Here is a 22,062-nt window from a genome sequence, read left to right as displayed (position 1 = left end):
GTCATGTACTCGGCGGCCATTTTTTTCCCGGAAGCCAAAAATAAAGAATATGATAGTATTTGTACACGTACACGTATGTGTGGGTGTATATGTGTATAGATAATATATATTTACACACACAGCCCCCGCATTCATGTAAATAGTGATATATTAGTTACTGTATTCGCACTGAAAACGTGTAGTGTTCCCGTGTAAAACACAAAGAAAGGCAGGAATGTGCTTATTTCTGTGTCAGTGTCTTATCACGATTGCCCCTACTCCCGGGCTCCAGCTGTGCGCTAACCCTATAGCGGCTTCAATTGCCCGAATCAGACATGGCCGCTGCTGGCTTCAGTAGGCTGCACCGCCCACCGGCAGGGCGGCGCTCTAGCTCCCCTGATCGCTTAATTGTATGAACCGAAAGAGGTCAGGAGCTGGCAATGAGGCGGCGGAACTTTTGATTGGTCGGCGGGAGATGCCAATCAGCAAACGGCTGCGCGAGCCTGGCAGCAGTGTTTGGAATTGTGAGGGCGGGAAGAGAAGTGGCGCAAGCAACTGTGTGAGAGAGGTGATGTACACACACACACACCGGGGGGGGCAGAGAGGTGATGTACACACACACACCGGGGGGGCAGAGAGGTGATGTACACACACACACCGGGGGGGCAGAGAGGTGATGTACACACACACCGGGGGGGCAGAGAGGTGATGTACACACACACCGGGGGGGACAGAGAGGTGATGTACACACACACCGGGGGGGCAGAGAGGTGATGTACACACACACCGGGGGGGCAGAGAGGTGATGTACACACACACACACACAAACACACACACCGGGGGGGACAGAGAGGTGATGTACACACACACCGGGGGGGACAGAGAGGTGATGTACACACACACACACACACACACACACACACACACACACACACACACCGGGGGGGACAGAGAGGTGATGTACACACACACACACACACACACACACACACCGGGGGGGCAGAGAGGTGATGTACACACACACACACACCGGGGGGGCAGAGAGGTGATGTACACACACACACACACACCGGGGGGGCAGAGAGGTGATGTACACACACACACCGGGGGGGGCAGAGAGGTGATGTACACACACACAGAGGGGGGGGCAGAGAGGTGATGTACACACACACAGAGGGGGGGACAGAGAGGTGATGTACACACACACAGAGGGGGGGACAGAGAGGTGATGTACACACACACACACACACAACGGGGGGGGGGACAGAGAGGTGATGTACACACACACACAACGGGGGGGGGGGACAGAGAGGTGATGTACACACACACACACACACACACAACGGGGGGGGGGGGGACAGAGAGGTGATGTACACACACACACACACCGGGGGGGACAGAGAGGTGATGTACACACACACACACACACCGGGGGGGACAGAGAGGTGATGTACACACACACACACACCGGGGGGGACAGAGAGGTGATGTACACACACACACACACACCGGGGGGGACAGAGAGGTGATGTACACACACACACACACACCGGGGGGGACAGAGAGGTGATGTACACACACACACCGGGGGGGGACAGAGAGGTGATGTACACACACACACACACCGGGGGGGGACAGAGAGGTGATGTACACACACACACACCGGGGGGGATAGAGAGGTGATGTACACACACACACCGGGGGGGCAGAGAGGTGATGTACACACACACCGGGGGGGACAGAGAGGTGATGTACACACACACCGGGGGGGCAGAGAGGTGATGTACACACACACCGGGGGGGCAGAGAGGTGATGTACACACACACACACACACACACACCGGGGGGGACAGAGAGGTGATGTACACACACACCGGGGGGGACAGAGAGGTGATGTACACACACACACACACACACACACCGGGGGGGACAGAGAGGTGATGTACACACACACACACACACACACACCGGGGGGGCAGAGAGGTGATGTACACACACACACACCGGGGGGGCAGAGAGGTGATGTACACACACACACACCGGGGGGGCAGAGAGGTGATGTACACACACACACCGGGGGGGGGCAGAGAGGTGATGTACACACACACAGAGGGGGGGGCAGAGAGGTGATGTACACACACACAGAGGGGGGGGCAGAGAGGTGATGTACACACACACAGAGGGGGGGACAGAGAGGTGATGTACACACACACACCGGGGGGGCAGAGAGGTGATGTACACACACACAGAGGGGGGGACAGAGAGGTGATGTACACACACACACACACACACACAACGGGGGGGGGGGACAGAGAGGTGATGTACACACACACACACACAACGGGGGGGGGCAGAGAGGTGATGTACACACACACACACACAACGGGGGGGGGGACAGAGAGGTGATGTACACACACACACACACACACACACACACAACGGGGGGGGGGGGGACAGAGAGGTGATGTACACACACACACACACCGGGGGGGACAGAGAGGTGATGTACACACACACACACACACACCGGGGGGGACAGAGAGGTGATGTACACACACACACACCGGGGGGGGACAGAGAGGTGATGTACACACACACACACACCGGGGGGGGACAGAGAGGTGATGTACACACACACACACACACACACACAACGGGGGGGGGGACAGAGAGGTGATGTACACACACACACAACGGGGGGGACAGAGAGGTGATGTACACACACACACTGGGGGGGACAGAGAGGTGATGTACACACACACCGGGGGGGGGGGGGACAGAGAGGTGATGTACACACACAACGGGGGGGGGGACAGAGAGGTGATGTACACACACACCGGGGGGGACAGAGAGGTGATGTACACACACACCGGGGGGGACAGAGAGGTGATGTACACACACACCGGGGGGGACAGAGGTGATGTACACACACACCGGGGGGGACAGAGAGGTGATGTACACACACACCGGGGGGGACAGAGAGGTGATGTACACACACACACCGGGGGGGGGGGGGTGGGGGGGCAGAGAGGTGATGTACACACAAAGGGGGGGGGGCAGAGAGGTGATGTACACACACACACACACACCGGGGGGGAGGGGGACAGAGAGGTGATGTACACACACACACACCGGGGGGGGGGGGGGGCAGAGAGGTGATGTACACACACACACACACACACCGGGGGGGACAGAGAGGTGATGTACACACACACAACGGGGGGGACAGAGAGGTGATGTACACACACACACACACACACCGGGGGGGAGGGGGACAGAGAGGTGATGTACACACACACACACACCGGGGGGGACAGAGAGGTGATGTACACACACACAGAGGGGGGGACAGAGAGGTGATGTACACACACACACAACGGGGGGGGACAGAGAGGTGATGTACACACACACACACACACACACACACAACGGGGGGGGGGCAGAGAGGTGATGTACACACACACAACGGGGGGGGGGAACAGAGAGGTGAGGTACACACACACACACACACACAACGGGGGGGGCAGAGAGGTGATGTACACACAACGGGGGGGGGGGACAGAGAGGTGATGTACACACACACCGGGGGGACAGAGAGGTGATGTACACACACACACCGGGGGGGACAGCGAGGTGATGTACACACACACCGGGGGGGGGGACAGAGAGGTGATGTACACACACACACAACGGGGGGGGGGGGACAGAGAGGTGATGTACACACACCGGGGGGGACAGAGAGGTGATGTACACACACACCGGGGGGGACAGAGAGGTGATGTGTACACACACCGGGGGGGGGGGGACAGAGAGGTGATGTACACACACAACGGGGGGGGGACAGAGAGGTGATGTACACACACAACGGGGGGGGGACAGAGAGGTGATGTACACACACACACCGGGGGGGCAGAGAGGTGATGTACACACACACAGAGGGGGGGACAGAGAGGTGATGTACACACACACACACACACAACGGGGGGGGGGGGGGGACAGAGAGGTGATGTACACACACACACAACGGGGGGGGGGACAGAGAGGTGATGTACACACACACACACACACACACAACGGGGGGGGGGGGGACAGAGAGGTGATGTACACACACACACACACCGGGGGGGACAGAGAGGTGATGTACACACACACACACCGGGGGGGACAGAGAGGTGATGTACACACACACACACCGGGGGGGACAGAGAGGTGATGTACACACACACACACACACACCGGGGGGACAGAGAGGTGATGTACACACACACACACACACACCGGGGGGGACAGAGAGGTGATGTACACACACACACACACCGGGGGGGGACAGAGAGGTGATGTACACACACACACACACCGGGGGGGGACAGAGAGGTGATGTACACACACACACACCGGGGGGGATAGAGAGGTGATGTACACACACACACCGGGGGGGCAGAGAGGTGATGTACACACACACCGGGGGGGACAGAGAGGTGATGTACACACACACCGGGGGGCAGAGAGGTGATGTACACACACACCGGGGGGGCAGAGAGGTGATGTACACACACACACACACACCGGGGGGGACAGAGAGGTGATGTACACACACACCGGGGGGGACAGAGAGGTGATGTACACACACACACACACACACACACACACACCGGGGGGGACAGAGAGGTGATGTACACACACACACACACCGGGGGGGCAGAGAGGTGATGTACACACACACACACCGGGGGGGCAGAGAGGTGATGTACACACACACACACCGGGGGGGCAGAGAGGTGATGTACACACACACACCGGGGGGGGGCAGAGAGGTGATGTACACACACACAGAGGGGGGGGCAGAGAGGTGATGTACACACACACAGAGGGGGGGACAGAGAGGTGATGTACACACACACACCGGGGGGGCAGAGAGGTGATGTACACACACACAGAGGGGGGGACAGAGAGGTGATGTACACACACACACACACACACACAACGGGGGGGGGGGGGACAGAGAGGTGATGTACACACACACACACACAACGGGGGGGGGCAGAGAGGTGATGTACACACACACACACAACGGGGGGGGGGACAGAGAGGTGATGTACACACACACACACACACACACACACACAACGGGGGGGGGGGGGACAGAGAGGTGATGTACACACACACACACACCGGGGGGGACAGAGAGGTGATGTACACACACACACACACACCGGGGGGGACAGAGAGGTGATGTACACACACACACACCGGGGGGGGACAGAGAGGTGATGTACACACACACACACACCGGGGGGGGACAGAGAGGTGATGTACACACACACACACACACACACAACGGGGGGGGGGGGGGACAGAGAGGTGATGTACACACACACAACGGGGGGGGGACAGAGAGGTGATGTACACACACACACTGGGGGGGACAGAGAGGTGATGTACACACACACCGGGGGGGGGGGGGACAGAGAGGTGATGTACACACACAACGGGGGGGGGACAGAGAGGTGATGTACACACACACCGGGGGGGACAGAGAGGTGATGTACACACACACCGGGGGGGACAGAGAGGTGATGTACACACACACCGGGGGGGACAGAGGTGATGTACACACACACCGGGGGGGACAGAGAGGTGATGTACACACACACCGGGGGGGACAGAGAGGTGATGTACACACACACACCGGGGGGGGGGGGTGGGGGGGCAGAGAGGTGATGTACACACAAAGGGGGGGGGCAGAGAGGTGATGTACACACACACACACACACCGGGGGGGAGGGGGACAGAGAGGTGATGTACACACACACACACCGGGGGGGGGGGGCAGAGAGGTGATGTACACACACACACACACACACACACCGGGGGGGACAGAGAGGTGATGTACACACACACAACGGGGGGGACAGAGAGGTGATGTACACACACACACACACACACCGGGGGGGAGGGGGACAGAGAGGTGATGTACACACACACACACACCGGGGGGGACAGAGAGGTGATGTACACACACACAGAGGGGGGGACAGAGAGGTGATGTACACACACACACAACGGGGGGGGACAGAGAGGTGATGTACACACACACACACACACACACAACGGGGGGGGGGGCAGAGAGGTGATGTACACACACACAACGGGGGGGGGGGAACAGAGAGGTGAGGTACACACACACACACACACACAACGGGGGGGGCAGAGAGGTGATGTACACACAACGGGGGGGGGGGGGACAGAGAGGTGATGTACACACACACCGGGGGGACAGAGAGGTGATGTACACACACACACCGGGGGGGACAGCGAGGTGATGTACACACACACCGGGGGGGGGGACAGAGAGGTGATGTACACACACACACAACGGGGGGGGGGGGACAGAGAGGTGATGTACACACACCGGGGGGGACAGAGAGGTGATGTACACACACACCGGGGGGGACAGAGAGGTGATGTGTACACACACCGGGGGGGGGGGGACAGAGAGGTGATGTACACACACAACGGGGGGGGGGACAGAGAGGTGATGTACACACACAACGGGGGGGGGACAGAGAGGTGATGTACACACACAACGGGGGGGGGGACAGAGAGGTGATGTACACACACAACGGGGGGGGGACAGAGAGGTGATGTACACACACACCGGGGGGGACAGAGAGGTGATGTACACACACACCGGGGGGGACAGAGAGGTGATGTACACACACACCGGGGGGGACAGAGAGGTGATGTACACACACACCGTGGGGGACAGAGAGGTGATGTACACACAAAGGGGGGGGGGGCAGAGAGGTGATGTACACACACAACGGGGGGGGGCCGAGAGGTGATGTACACACACCGGGGGGGGGACAGAGAGGTGATGTACACACACGGGGGGGCAGAGAGGTGATGTACACACACCGGGGGGGGGGGGGCAGAGAGGTGATGTACACACACCGGGGGGGGACAGAGAGGTGATGTACACACACCGGGGGGGGACAGAGAGGTGATGTACACACAACGGGGGGGACAGAGAGGTGATGTACACATACCGGGGGGGGCAGAGAGGTGATGTACACATACCGGGGGGGGGACAGAGAGGTGATGTACACATACCGGGGGGGCGGACAGAAAGGTGATGTACACACAACGGGGGGGGACAGAGAGGTGATGTACACACACAACGGGGGGGACAGAGAGGTGATGTACGTACACAACGGGGGGGGACAGAGAGGTGATGTACACACACAACGGGGGGACGACAGAGAGGTGATGTACACACACAACGGGGGGGACAGAGAGGTGATGTACACACACAACGGGGGGGACAGAGAGGTGATGTACACACACAACGGGGGGGGACAGAGAGGTGATGTACACACACAACGGGGGGGGACAGAGAGGTGATGTACACACACAACGGGGGGGACAGAGAGGTGATGTACACACACAACGGGGGGGGACAGAGAGGTGATGTACACACACAACGGGGGGGGACAGAGAGGTGATGTACACACACAACGGGGGGGACAGAGAGGTGATGTACACAAACAACGGGGGGGACAGAGTGGTGATGTACACACACCGGGAAGCAGAGAGGTGATGTACACACAACGGGGGTGGAGGGAGACAGAGAGGTGATGTACACACACAACGGGGTGGGGGGGGACAGAGAGGTGATGTACACACACAACGGGGGGGGACAGAGAGGTGATGTACACACACAACGGGGGGGGGACAGAGAGGTGATGTACACACACAACGGGGGGGGACAGAGAGGTGATGTACACACACAACGGGGGGGGACAGAGAGGTGATGTACACACACAACGGGGGGGGGACAGAGGTGATGTACACACACAAAGGGGGGGACAGAGAGGTGATGTACACACACAAAGGGGGGGGACAGAGAGGTGATGTACACACACAACGGGGGGGACAGAGGTGATGTTCACACACAACGGGGGGGGACAGAGAGGTGATGTACACACACAACGGGGGGGGACAGAGAGGTGATGTACACACACAACGGGGCGGGACAGAGAGTTGATGTACACACACAACGGGGGGGACAGAGAGTTGATGTACACACACAACGGGGGGGACAGAGAGGTGATGTACACACACGGGGGCGGCAGAGAGGTGATGTGTACACACCGGGGGGACACAGAGGTGATGTACACACACCGGGGGGGGGGGACACAGAGGTGATGTACACACACAACGGGGGGGATAGAGAGGTGATGTACACACACAACGGGGGGGACAGAGAGGTGATGTACACACACAACGGGGGGGACAGAGAGGTGATGTACACACACAACGGGGGGGACAGAGAGGGGATGTACGCACACAACGGGGGGGACAGAGAGGTGATGTACACACACAACGGTGGGGGACAGAGAGGTGATGTACACACGCAACGGGTGGGACAGAGAGGTGATGTACGCACACAACGGGGGGGGGACAGAGAGGTGATGTACGCACACAACGGGGGGGGACAGAGAGGTGATGTACGCACACAACGGGGGGGACAGAGAGGTGATGTACGCACACAACGGGAGGGGGACAGAGAGGTGATGTACGCACACAACGGGGGGGACAGAGAGGTGATGTACACACACGGGGCGGCAGAGAGGTGATGTACACACACGGGGGGACAGAGAGGTGATGTACACACATGGGGGGACAGAGAGGTGATGTACACACACGGGGGGGACAGAGAGGTGATGTACACACACAACGGGGGGGACAGAGAGGTGATGTGTACACACACACACACAGTGCAGAGAGGTAATATACACACACACGGGGGGCGGCAGAGAGGTGATGTACACACACGGGGGGCGGCAGAGAGGTGATGTACACACACGGGGGGCGGCAGAGAGGTGATGTACACACACGGGGGGACAGAGAGGTGATGTACACACACGGGGGGGACAGAGAGGTGATGTACACACACGGGGGGACAGAGAGGTGATACACACACGGGGGGGACAGAGAGGTGATACACACACGGGGGGGACAGAGAGGTGATGTACACACACGGGGGGGACAGAGAGGTGATGTACACACACGGGGGGGACAGAGAGGTGATGTACACACACGGGGGGGACAGAGAGGTGATGTACACACACGGGGGGACAGAGAGGTGATGTACACACACGGGGGGGACAGAGAGGTGATGTACACACACGGGGGGGACAGAGAGGTGATGTACACACACGGGGGGGACAGAGAGGTGATGTACACACACAGAGGGGAGGACAGAGAGGTGATGTACACACACGGGGGACGGCAGAGAGGTGATGTACACACACGGGGGGACGGCAGAGAGGTGATGTACACACACGGGGGGACGGCAGAGAAGTGATGTACACATCGGGGGGGACGGCAGAGAAGTGATGTACACACACGGGGGGGGGGCGGCAGAGGTGATGTACACACACGGGGGGGGCAGAGAGGTGATGTACACACATATGGGGGGGCAGAGAGGTGATGTACACACACGGGGGGCAGAGAGGTGATGTACACACACGGGGGGGACAAGGTGATGTACACACACACACACACACACACACGGTGGGGGCAGAGAGGTGATGTATGCACACACACACACACGGTGGGGGCAGAGAGTTGATGTGTACACACACACACACACACACACACAGAGGGGGGATAGAGAAGTGATGTGCACACACACAGAGGGGGGATAGAGAGGTGATGTGCACACACACACACAGAGGGAAGCAAAGAGGTGATGTGCACACACAGGGGGAGAGTAGAAAAGTGATATACGCACACGGGGGGGACAGAGAGGTGATGTACACACACAACGGGGGGGGGACAGAGAGGTGATGTACACACACAACGGGGGGGGGACAGAGAGGTGATGTACACACACAACGGGGGGGGGGACAGAGAGGTGATGTACACACACAACGGGGGGGACAGAGAGGTGATGTACACACACAACGGGGGGGGGGACAGAGGTGATGTACACACACAAAGGGGGGGGACAGAGAGGTGATGTACACACACAAAGGGGGGGGACAGAGAGGTGATGTACACACACAACGGGGGGGACAGAGGTGATGTTCACACACAACGGGGGGGGACAGAGAGGTGATGTACACACACAACGGGGGGGACAGAGAGGTGATGTACACACACAACGGGGCGGGACAGAGAGTTGATGTACACACACAACGGGGGGGACAGAGAGGTGATGTACACACACAACGGGGGGGACAGAGAGGTGATGTACACACACGGGGGCGGCAGAGAGGTGATGTGTACACACCGGGGGGGGACAGAGGTGATGTACACACACCGGGGGGGGGGACACAGAGGTGATGTACACACACAACGGGGGGGACAGAGAGGTGATGTACACACACAACGGGGGGGACAGAGAGGTGATGTACACACACAACGGGGGGGACAGAGAGGTGATGTACACACACAACGGGGGGGACAGAGAGGTGATGTACACACACAACGGGGGGGACAGAGAGGTGATGTACACACACAACGGGGGGGACAGAGAGGTGATGTACACACACAACGGGGGGGACAGAGAGGTGATGTACACACACGACGGTGGGGGACAGAGAGGTGATGTACACACGCAACGGGGGGGACAGAGAGGTGATGTACGCACACAACGGGGGGGGGACAGAGAGGTGATGTACGCACACAACGGGGGGGGGACAGAGAGGTGATGTACGCACACAACGGGGGGGACAGAGAGGTGATGTACGCACACAACGGGAGGGGGACAGAGAGGTGATGTACGCACACAACGGGGGGGACAGAGAGGTGATGTACACACACGGGGCGGCAGAGAGGTGATGTACACACACGGGGGGACAGAGAGGTGATGTACACACATGGGGGGACAGAGAGGTGATGTACACACACGGGGGGGACAGAGAGGTGATGTACACACACAACGGGGGGGACAGAGAGGTGATGTGTACACACACACACAGAGGGAAGCAAAGAGGTGATGTGCACACACAGGGGGAGAGTAGAAAAGTGATATTCGCACACGGGGGGGACAGAGAGGTGATGTACACACACACAACGGGGGGTACAGAGAGGTGATGTACACACACGGGGGGGACAGAGGTGATGTACACACACGGGGGGGACAGAGGTGATGTACACACACGGGGGGGACAGAGGTGATGTACACACACAACGGGGGGGGGGGGGGACAGAGAGGTGATGTGTACACACACACACACACACGGTGCAGAGAGGTAATATACACACACGGGGGGGGCGGCAGAGAGGTGATGTACACACACGGGGGGGCGGCAGAGAGGTGATGTACACACACGAGGGGACAGAGAGGTGATGTACACACACGAGGGGACAGAGAGGTGATGTACACACACGAGGGGACAGAGAGGTGATGTACACACACGGGGGGACCGAGAGGTGATGTACACACTCTGGGGGGGGGGGGGGGGACAGAGAGGTGATGTACACACACGGGGGGGACAGAGAGGCGTTGTACACACACGGGGGGGACAGAGAGGTGATGTACACACACGGGGGGGACAGAGAGGTGATGTACACACACGGGGGGACTGCAGAGACGTGATGTACACATCGGGGGGGACGGCAGAGAAGTGATGTACACACACGGGGGGGACAGCAGAGAAGTGATGTACACACACGGGGGGACGGCAGAAAAGTGATGTACACACACGGGGGGGACGACAGAGAAGTGATGTACACACACGGGGGGCGGCAGAGATGTGATGTACACACATATGGGGGGGCAGAGAGGTGATGTACACACACGGGGGGGCAGAGAGGTGATGTACACACACGGGGGGGGCAGAGAGGTGATGTACACACACGGGGGGCAGAGAGGTGATGTACACACACGGGGGGGACAGAGGTGATGTACACACACACACACACACACACACGGTGGGGGCAGAGAGGTGATGTATGCACACACACACACACACACGGTGGGGGATAGAGAAGTGATGTGCACACACACAGAGGGGGGATAGAGAGGTGATGTGTACACACACACAGAGGGGGGATAGAGAGGTGATGTGCACACACACAGAGGGAAGCAAAGAGGTGATGTGCACACACAGGGGGAGAGTAGAAAAGTGATATACGCACACACACACACACGCAGAAGGGGAGCAGAAAGGTGATGTACACACACACACACACACACACACACCAGAGAGGTGATATACACACAGAGGGGGGACGGAGAGGTGATGCATGCACGCACACACACACACACACACACACACAAACACACACACGGGGGGGGCAGAGAGGTTATGTACACACACGGGGGGACAGAGAGGTTATGTATACACACGGGGGGGACAGAGAGGTGATGTATACACAGAGGGGAGGATAGAGAGGTGATGTATACACAGAGGGGAGGATAGAGAGGTGATGCATGCACAAACACACACACACACACGGGGGGGGGCAGAGAGTTGATGTGTACACGTACACACACACAGAGGGGGGATAGAGAGGTGATGTGCACACACACACAGAGGGAAGCAAAGAGGTGATGTGCACACACGGGGAGAGTAGAAAAGTGATATACGCACACACACGCAGAAGGGGAGCAGAGAGGTGATGTGTACACACACACACCAGAGAGGTGATGTACACACAGAGGGGGGACAGAGAGGTGATGCGTGCGTGCGTGCCTGCGTGCGCACACACATACACTGATGTACACCGACACCAGAGAGGTGATGTACATACACACAAATGGGAGGGGGGAGCAGAGAGGTGATGTGTGTACACACAAGGAGGGGGGGACAGAGAGGTGATGTACACAGAAGGGGTTAAGAGCTTTAATAATAAAAAATGAATAGACAATACCGTTCTGTGGCTAACGAAATGCTTTTATTTGTGCGAGCTTTCGAGATGCGCCCCAGGTGTTGGGTTTCAGTCATAGATAACATTCCTACAGTATATGCACTGTTTGTACGTTTACCCTTGCTTGCTTTATTCAATGTAACATCGCCGGAAGAAGAGATCAGTGCATCTCGAAAGCTCGCACAAATAAAAGCATTTTGTTAGCCACAGAACGGTATCATCTAATCATTTTTGATTATAATATATATGCACACCACACACCTTATGGTGGGTAAAAAAAGTGACAAAAACCCTCCACAGTAAAGTGTGTATATATTATATATTATATATTATTATTAAAAAAAAATTAAGTAGCAGTCATGGTGGAGAGTAAATGAGTATTTCAGTATTAGGTAATGTGTTTTTTGGGAGGGAAAAAGGACTAACAATTGATATTTTAGGACAAGTTTGGGAGTTGTACTAATTTACAAACCTTTACTCTTAGTTTTTGTTGTTTTGTTTTCTCCTCTTCATATGTATAGGTGACTTCATGGGTATAGGTGACTTCCACGGAAATTTGTCTCCATTGTTTGCGGTCTTGGGCTAGAGTTGTTAGGTGATTTAACCAACCAGTCTTCATTAAATGTTCTTCGGCTAAGGTTGAAAGGGCGCATAACCAGGCCCTCAGCTTTTCGCTTAAAGTATCTCAATGTTGTAAGCCTAACACCGCCCTTCGGTCGTTTCCATGTCGGACCAGGTGCAGCCATTAGGGTTATTTTTGGAATTCTATGTGTCGGCATCCGCAATGTGTGGCCTAACCAACGCCACGTCTCTGTTCTATAATGGCCGACACATTTTCAGAAACGTTGAATTTCAGCATTTGACGTCCTATCCATATATTTGTTTTTTTGTTAGTCGGCGCAGGCACCGATTTTGGAACAAGTCCAGTTTATGTTGGTGTGTCACCTTTACCGGCCAGGTTTCACAACCGTAAAATAAAGTCGGTAGAATAACAGCTTTGTAAATGCGGACTTTTGTCTTTAAGCGTATGACTTTACAGGTGATGGTGATATTAAACTAAACTAAAGCATATACTGAAGCGCTCAACCTATTAACCTATCTTAACAATCTAATTGAGATATATAAGTGCTCTAAATATTAATTCCTCTTTGCAAGAACTAATGGTATAATGGAACTGAATCCTGCAGACTAATTATTAAACTGAGGAAGCGGCTGCTTAAGGACGAGAATGGCACACCTATCCACAAGGAATGCAAAACAATGGTAAACAAACAATACAAAACATACAATTAACATGAATGTCCTTGGCGCACTATCTGGTATATAACCTGACAGAAAAGAAGTCCAATTTGTCCTTGATGACAGGGATATTAAATCCGATATCCAATAGTCCTGGAGGTCCTTAGAGGTAGTTGATTCGAATCTGTGATGATATAAAAGACAGAACAACCATTGCGCAGTACTTCTGGTCAAACATCAACTCCCCCACCGTTGCCAGCTACTTACTTAAAAATAAATAAAAGAGGGCCTCAAAAGGTATCTTTCACTTCTTCCCCGTCGCCTTAATTCTGTTATGTTGCCAGGCGGAATGACTCCTCTACTTATGAAGAAGCCTCTCACCAGCGTGATACCGGAAAGTAAGGAAATAGGGCCAATGGTAATATCCCTGTCATCAAGGACAAATTGGACTTCTTTTCTGTCAGGTTATATACCAGATAGTGCGCCAAGGACATTCATGTTAATTGTATGTTTTGTATTGTTTGTATGACTTTACTGGCCCAAAGTTTCTTAAGTGAGCCCCATGCAATTGTAGCTTTTTGTATTCTAGCGTTGATACTCTTAGTTTAACACAGTCAGAAGCCCATATAAGAACGAGAAGAGGTGGAATCAGGGGAATGGTAAAAAAAACCAACAGGGCAATAAGTGGATGAAAGACAGTGAGAGACGCATCCAGCAGCAGTGGGACGGGGGAGATATTAGTGTCAGAATCAGAGAGGCAGAGAGAAGAATGACAGATAAGGCCTGATAGTGCATTATTGCTGTGGGGTTTCTAACACTATTTATTATTTTACTGTCCAAAAGAGCAGGTGAACTCTTGAAACCTTGTCCTAAAATATTAAAAGGGGTTCCCAAGATATTTACCAGGGAAGGCGATTCCCAATTGTGTGTGTGTGTATATGAGACCCATTAAGGTCGAAACGGCTGTCCGTTGGTGGGTTTACTGGCTATACATCTTAACCTAGGCTGTGCTCAAAGCTGTGAAATGCAGCAAGCATACGCTTACAGGGGACCATGTTATGTGATTTTGAAGCAAAAGGTGGCACTGTGCTCATTTGCATGTCATTTCCCAGAATCCCTTGCTGCAGTGGAAGCACTGTGTGCTGGATGATGATGGTGAAAGGCGGGGTTGCAGACCTGTCTAAGACATGCAAATGAGCATACAGTAATATCTCTTCTCACTTCTCTCTCTGTTTTTTTTTTTAAAGGATGAACAGTCTTATTGTCAAAATATATTTTAAGATGGTAGAAAACTCTCAGAATATCTTGTTTACCCCAGAAAAGATAACTTTAACCCTTTTCAATGCCTGACATTTCTGCCACCTCTGAGGCCACTACCCCCTCTGATCATGTGATTGCCCTGAGCGATTGATCACATGGTCAACGCCAGTCGCTGACGTCGCGATCATCCAGTGCAAATCACAGTCAGCGCCAATCACAATCTACTTTTAGTAAACAAGTATATGATGTATGCTTGTTTACTAAAGGTAGATTGTGTTCTGGCTTGCTGGCCTTGATGACGTACATTAAACATCCATAGGGCACGAAAGGGGTGAAATTATAATTGATTTATTTTGTTTTAGAAAGACAAGCCTTTTGTATCAGCTACATTTAACCTATTAAACATACTACCGTCGCATCGGTTCACCTTCGTCCAAGGTGGGGCTGACACTTAACCTCTTCAGTGCCCTAATGACGTACAACGTATGTCATATAAAGTGCCAACCCAGAGGCCCCTATGACACAACCGCTGTATGTCACTGGCTTTTGCTATATGTGTAGGGGCTTTGCGTGAGGAGCTGCCCCTTCCAGCTCATCCAGCCTGGCAACCAGAAACAGGAAGTGCCAAGGTCCCTCTGGCTCTGAAGGGCTTAAAGCTGCAGTTCAGTCAATATCCTGCATGTGTGTTTTTTTTTAATAAATCAGTTCTGTAGTAAGAAAAAATACTTTTAGCATTTTCTGTTTTTAAAAAAACAACTTTTAAACACCAATTTTCTTGTACTCTAACAGCCATTTGCGAAGGCACTGCCCCTTCATGTCCTGTCACAAGCCCTGGCACACCCCTTTGTCAGGCCTGCCCTCCCTCTAGCACATGTCAGTGCAGGAGTGCTCATGAATATTCATGAGCTTCCACTGAGTGACAAGCAGAATATAAACAGATCCCTTCACTAATTATGTTACCAAATTTCGACCTATCAATACATGGAGAACGAATTGACCTGCAGCTATACAGTTCTTTAGGTAATTAGAAATTGCCCACATGAAACTATTGAAGTAAAAAAATAAATTAAAAAAAAAAAAAAAAAAAAGACTGAACTGCAGCTTTAAACTTTAACACACAGGCGGCATCTTTTTATTACCACGGTTTTCTATTTAGGAGCGGTGCTAAATTAAAATGCTACGGACTTTATTTATTAGTGTGAATCTAAATTCAATGTTATCCATTTTCTATTTTTAACAGTTTTAGGTTGCATGGCATTGTTGATCTAAACATTCTTCTTTATAAATATTTGTGACAAACCTGCTTGGATTTGAGATACCAAGGTGTGAGAAATTGTAGGATGGGAATCAAAGATTTTATATATTGCTCTATAGTGATGCTACTTACATACAGTATACATGTAATATACATACACAGATGTTGCAAAGGTTAGTGCTTTTTAGGAACTTGGTTCTCCTATGTGTTTGCAATTTTTTTTTTGTTTATCTGCTGTTTTTCTCTGATCTGTGACATTCAAAACAATGCTTTAGTTTTGTGTAGCTGAAAATCACAAGCAGACACAAATCAAAATACAGATGGGTAGTGGTAAAATCCAGTGAATTTTGTCAATTTTTGGAACTCCGATTATCAGGAACATACGATTTAACCCGCTGCTTTAATAATTTTGGGATAGTCTACATTACTACCACCATTTAATCCGATGGAAAATCTATAATATACTGCATTATACCAAGATATTTTGTATTATCAGCGGGTGCAATAACCTTTACTGCATATATTGTTTGTAATGAAGTCTGTCGCAACAAACGGATAAGACCTTACAGGCCTCGGATTGAGACAATCTGGAGTGACAATATTGTTGTGTTATATTTTGGCTGACCAGTTGCTCTCACAGAGACTTATTAATGAAGTCTGACTGTCCCATGATATAGGGTAATTTGATTAAGTGGCAAACTAAATGTAAAAACTTAAGATACAGTAAATTCACAATCGGGTACAGTTTCTCATATAAACAGCGTAATCTAATAAACATCATAACCTGAAATTTGGGTTGTTTTACTGGTCATGGCGGCCAGGTTCCTCACCTGTTCTGTTTTTCTTACAAGAGCCCAGATGCCACGAAGCAACGTTAGCCAAATGAACATTATTTTAATCCTAACGCCTATGCACTAAAGCGAATAACATAGCGTTAACCTCTGAAATAAATACTTGATACTTTTCTATGGACGTTAGGCTTAGTCATATGCAAATCAGATTCTTAACCGTTAACCTAATATCGCAGACACACTAAACGCCGTTAATGTTGGCACAGGGAAATAATGTTACGATAAATGAAGACGATAATATACATTTAAATATTTTAACATTAATAAACATACATTACACATTTGGAACGCGCTAGTACGTTATTTGTATTTTTTCCTATTTTCCTAACGAATGTATCGCTGCGATACGGATTTTGGTGATAGATGTTGTTTTTGCAAATAATTAGCTTGGTGGATACCCATTAAACTCAGTGAAAATAACATCCATTAGCTATTTAGGTAACGTCACGCTATTTTCCCATATTTAACGGAATTTGGTGCATCTGGCCCAAAGAGGGAGCATAGATCTTCTATAAAGAAGGTCTAGGGCACAGACCCTTTGGAAAATGCATTATGATCATGTCCTGCATGAAATACAACAGATAAATAATTCATTGTTCAAGGAAAACTTTCTAATTTATTTTCCAATTAGTCACCACTAGGGGACAGCAAAGGCAAACGTAAGGGATTGTGATACCCTTTAAAGCTGCAGTTCCATCAATATCCTACATGTGTTTATTTTAATAAATCAGTTCTGTACTATGAGAAAATAATTGTAGCATTTAAAAAAAAATAAACAAGTTTTAATTTATTCTAATGTAAGTCATTTTTGTTCCTATAACAACCATTTACAAAGTCACATCCCCATCCCCTTCTGAAACAGCATCACCTTTTTGAGCCCTGCCCTCTCTAGCAATGAACCAATTGAATCTAGTGCCTGCCTGGTCACATGATCTCCCTCACAGAACTTTGGCTGTCAGAGCAGCAGAACAGGACCCAAGATGCATTTAGTGAACCCCCAGCCGAATCTTCAGCGATCGATCAGCAACTTAGCTACTCACTTGTCAGTTTGTAGATTGTAATGACGCACATATTGAATGGGGGGAAAAAAAGGCCGCTTGAACTGCAGCTTTAGGCTGAGTTCGTGCTTGAGCGCGCGCCCGATGCTCATGTGATTTCTGCACATACTGTTTCAGGCTATGACGTCATGGAACTGGTTCGCCGTGACGTGGCCATCGCTTGAAAATACAATTTTGTTGTCTTTTCGAAACACGGTCACGCCCCTTAGGGGCGGCCTCTAAGGGATCCTGCAATCGCGCACGCGCCCTCGCATACAGTATAATCTCGGCCTTAAACGTAATATTTCCTTCTTACGCATTTTCTATTTGAAAGGGGGAAAGAACATAATTTTAACATGTCACCCCACTAAGACTCAACAAGTAACTTCCTTTGCAACTTGCATCGCAGGCACTGCTTTTAATGTTGACGATAGCGTGAAATCTTGAGATCCTAACAATGAAAGATTTCACGCTATGGCTAACATTTAAAGCAATTCCCGCGATGCAGAGCTTATTTCACCTGAAGTTACCAGCTTGTAGCAGAAATTACTTTTTGTCTTGTAGAGTGTACGGTCCTTCACCAAAATATTTTTGATTTACTTGTTTAAAGTGAGTGATGTCAACAAGTATTATAATGATGCAACTTCTCATGCATATGTGTTTTTTTTTTTTTTAATAGGTTATCTTGAATAACGTCACCAACATGTCCGTCAATCCAATGTGCTACGAGACTCAGTTTTTTGGGTTTACTCCTCAAACCTGTATACTCAGAGTGTACATCGCTTTTCAAGACTACTTATTTGAGATGATGCTGGTTGTGGAAAGAATCATCATGAAGAAACTGGAGAGCTTCCCAGGCTGCAGGATAAGTCCTTTCCAGATCCGAGAGAGTACAGAAAAGTATCTCCACTTTATAAACGGACGCTTCAATCACCTGTTTCAGAAAATGGAACAAATGCTTTTAAAGCTTGTGCTGGAAGTTCCCAGGAATATCTTGCTGCCAGAAGATAAGGTCCAGGGGCAGCGTTCTTACAGTAAAGAAGAGTTGCACCTTCTCCAGTGCGAGACTGAAAGGTTACAAAAACAGTGCAAGGCTGAAACCTTTGCCAAGCAATCGCTTTTAGCCGAGCTGGAGGAGCAGAAAGTTGTCCAGGCTGAACTAGGGAAAATGTTGTCTTGGTTTGATGGGCTTGACCAGATTTGCAGAGAGCATGGGAACATCGATTTAAAGGAAAGTCTTGCCTTTATGACTCAGACCTCTAGGAAACTGCAAGACAAAGTAGAAGAAATTGATCTGAAAAAGAAAAGCCTTAAAATGACTCCAGTGCGTTTACGAACCAGGAAGCCAAAACAAGAAAGCAAGAAGTAGCATCGCATTAAAATATATATCACTTTTTTTTTGTTTTTTAAACTTACGTCATGTGGAGAAAACAATGATCCTCTTTCAAAAGCAGTTAAATTATTAATTCGAGTGACACACGTGTTCTCAACAAGAATTACATTTGTAAGATATAATTATTTTTAATCAATATCATATTTAAGTATATCTATTGCACTTATTAAAATGATTACTCTAAAGCCCAACTTTGTTCAAATAATTGATCAAAACGGTGGTTTCAGAACGAAAACTAGAAAATTCAGCAAGTCAACTATAAAAGTCCTTGCATTTTAAATGAGTAGTGCAATTAAGATTTGGGACACACCAGCGTTTAGGTGCCAATGAAATATTATAAACCCTATGAACAGATTTAGGGGCAACAATATCCGGATGTACAGTACTGAACTTAAGCAAAGATGAGCGAAAAGACATTTCTTCCTGACCTGTGTTCAATGACAAGTTCAATCCAATCTCGCTGAAGTAACGAAATATGTTAGAGGGTTTCCTCATTTGTGTAATTCAGCGAAGAACAGAAGCTGATGGATGCATGAACTGTAATTGAGAATGACCTGAAAATACAAATGCTATATATATATATATATATATATATATATATATATATATATATATATATATATATATATATATATATATATATATATATATATTCATGCTTGTGTGTGGGATTATAGTTTCTAGGCAAGTATATTTCTTCTACAACCAAAACGACCCAATGGCAGTGACATTTCCAGCGATACCTCACAGTGGGTTACAGAAAAAAATATTTAAACAGTGTGGCAAATTAATTTTCTTTCCTAGAAAGATCCCTATAGTAAACATTAATCGCATTCTCTGACTCCTTTTTCTTTGAATCCTCTGAAATGATTAGCACATTCTTAATGTCGTGTGTGTGTGTGTGTGTGTGTGTGTGTGTATATACATACACATCATTCAAATTAAGTATTTTCTTAACCCCTTAAGTGCTCCATTGTAAAGAAAAGTGCCACCCCAAGGGCTGTATGTGATTGTGTACTGATCACGTGGTCAGGAAATGCCGGTAGGTCTGTGGTCATGGAGATGGCATGACCCCCCTGGCACTGAAGGGGTTAAGGTGCCAATTGCATACACTGAATCTGTTAACATGCTACAGCCTATTTGTTCACGTTGGTCCAATGTAGGGCCTCATTTAAATGCAGGTGATTTCTCCCCCTCCTCTCCCCAATTCCACCCCCCCCCCCTGATAGTTAATACACATTTCTACATATTTATTCGGTTACTTTAGTTGGTAAACTGAAACTTTTGGAGGTGTTTGGCTACCTTTACCTATTTTGTGTCACCTCTGAAAATAAACTTTCTTAACCACTGGTCCACAGTGTATTGTTGTGCAAGTCATTCCAAGCCTCGCTATTATGAAAAGGATTAATTTCTAAAGAAACTAAAAAAAAAATGTCCTTTTGCTTTAAGGATGACTATATTTATGTAAGGTGGCCAATTACATTGTGGTGGAGGTTAATACATATACGGTATTTACAAATGCTTGTAATAGACACCCAAGGATATCCTCAAATTAGAAAGTAGGCCAGGATCAAATAAATGGGTTTTAAAACAACTTAGAAAAATGAGCAGACTCCTAGGCCAAGTGCTCACTATCCCCTCTTTCTGAGTTGCTTATAAAATATTTGTGAGATAAGTGATGCTCCACCTTTATAAAGCACAAGTAAGTCACAGGGTCATATTTACAAAGAGAATGATTAAAGATATTTCAGGGGGGAGGGGGGTTGTACACAAAGCACACATTGATCAGATTAATTGATATCTGCATTTTTTTTTTTAAACATAAATTAGATGTTTCTATTCTAATTAACACAATGCACATTTAGTTGGTTATTTTGTTCAAGTCATTGCTCAAATTTGATTCTCAAGTGGGGTGGACAAAAATATAAAAAGAAACTTAGGAGCCAGTCCAAATGTTTAAGAACCAGAGCTTAGAGGGAAAAAAAATAGGGATAGGAAACTGACTTTCATGGCACCCCTGCTGCCCTCCATCTCAGGCTCTATCAGTGCGTTACAGATACTCTCACTATCTGAGACCCACAAACAGGAAAACTTCTACCCTCCTCCCACTGCCATAAGTGACTGCACTGGGAGCAGGCATAGTCATGGAACGCCCCTGGGTGC

General features: G+C 50.3%; 1 protein-coding gene across 3 annotated transcripts; it reads left to right on the top strand.

Annotated features, from left to right (window-relative positions):
- Positions 1–367: 367 nt before the first annotated feature.
- Positions 368–21,251, top strand: MIS12 (MIS12 kinetochore complex component). Of its 3 annotated transcripts, none has more exons than XM_075590001.1 (2): positions 368–538; positions 19,186–21,251. In XM_075590001.1, exons 1-2 carry the CDS (start codon positions 392–394, stop codon positions 19,873–19,875), a joined length of 837 nt encoding a protein of 278 aa, XP_075446116.1. In that variant the 5' UTR covers positions 368–391; the 3' UTR covers positions 19,876–21,251. The 3 variants fall into 3 exon arrangements, with proteins under 3 accessions (XP_075446116.1, XP_075446115.1, XP_075446117.1); XM_075590000.1 differs by having other exon boundaries at positions 369–547; XM_075590002.1 differs by lacking the exon at positions 368–538 and adding an exon at positions 13,398–13,459.
- Positions 21,252–22,062: the final 811 nt, after the last annotated feature.

Source organism: Ascaphus truei, chromosome 3 (assembly GCF_040206685.1).
Source record: "Ascaphus truei isolate aAscTru1 chromosome 3, aAscTru1.hap1, whole genome shotgun sequence".
Taxonomy (NCBI): Eukaryota; Metazoa; Chordata; class Amphibia; order Anura; family Ascaphidae; genus Ascaphus; species Ascaphus truei.
Note: the sequence above shows the minus strand (reverse complement) of the source record. Positions and strands in the feature narration are given on the sequence as shown.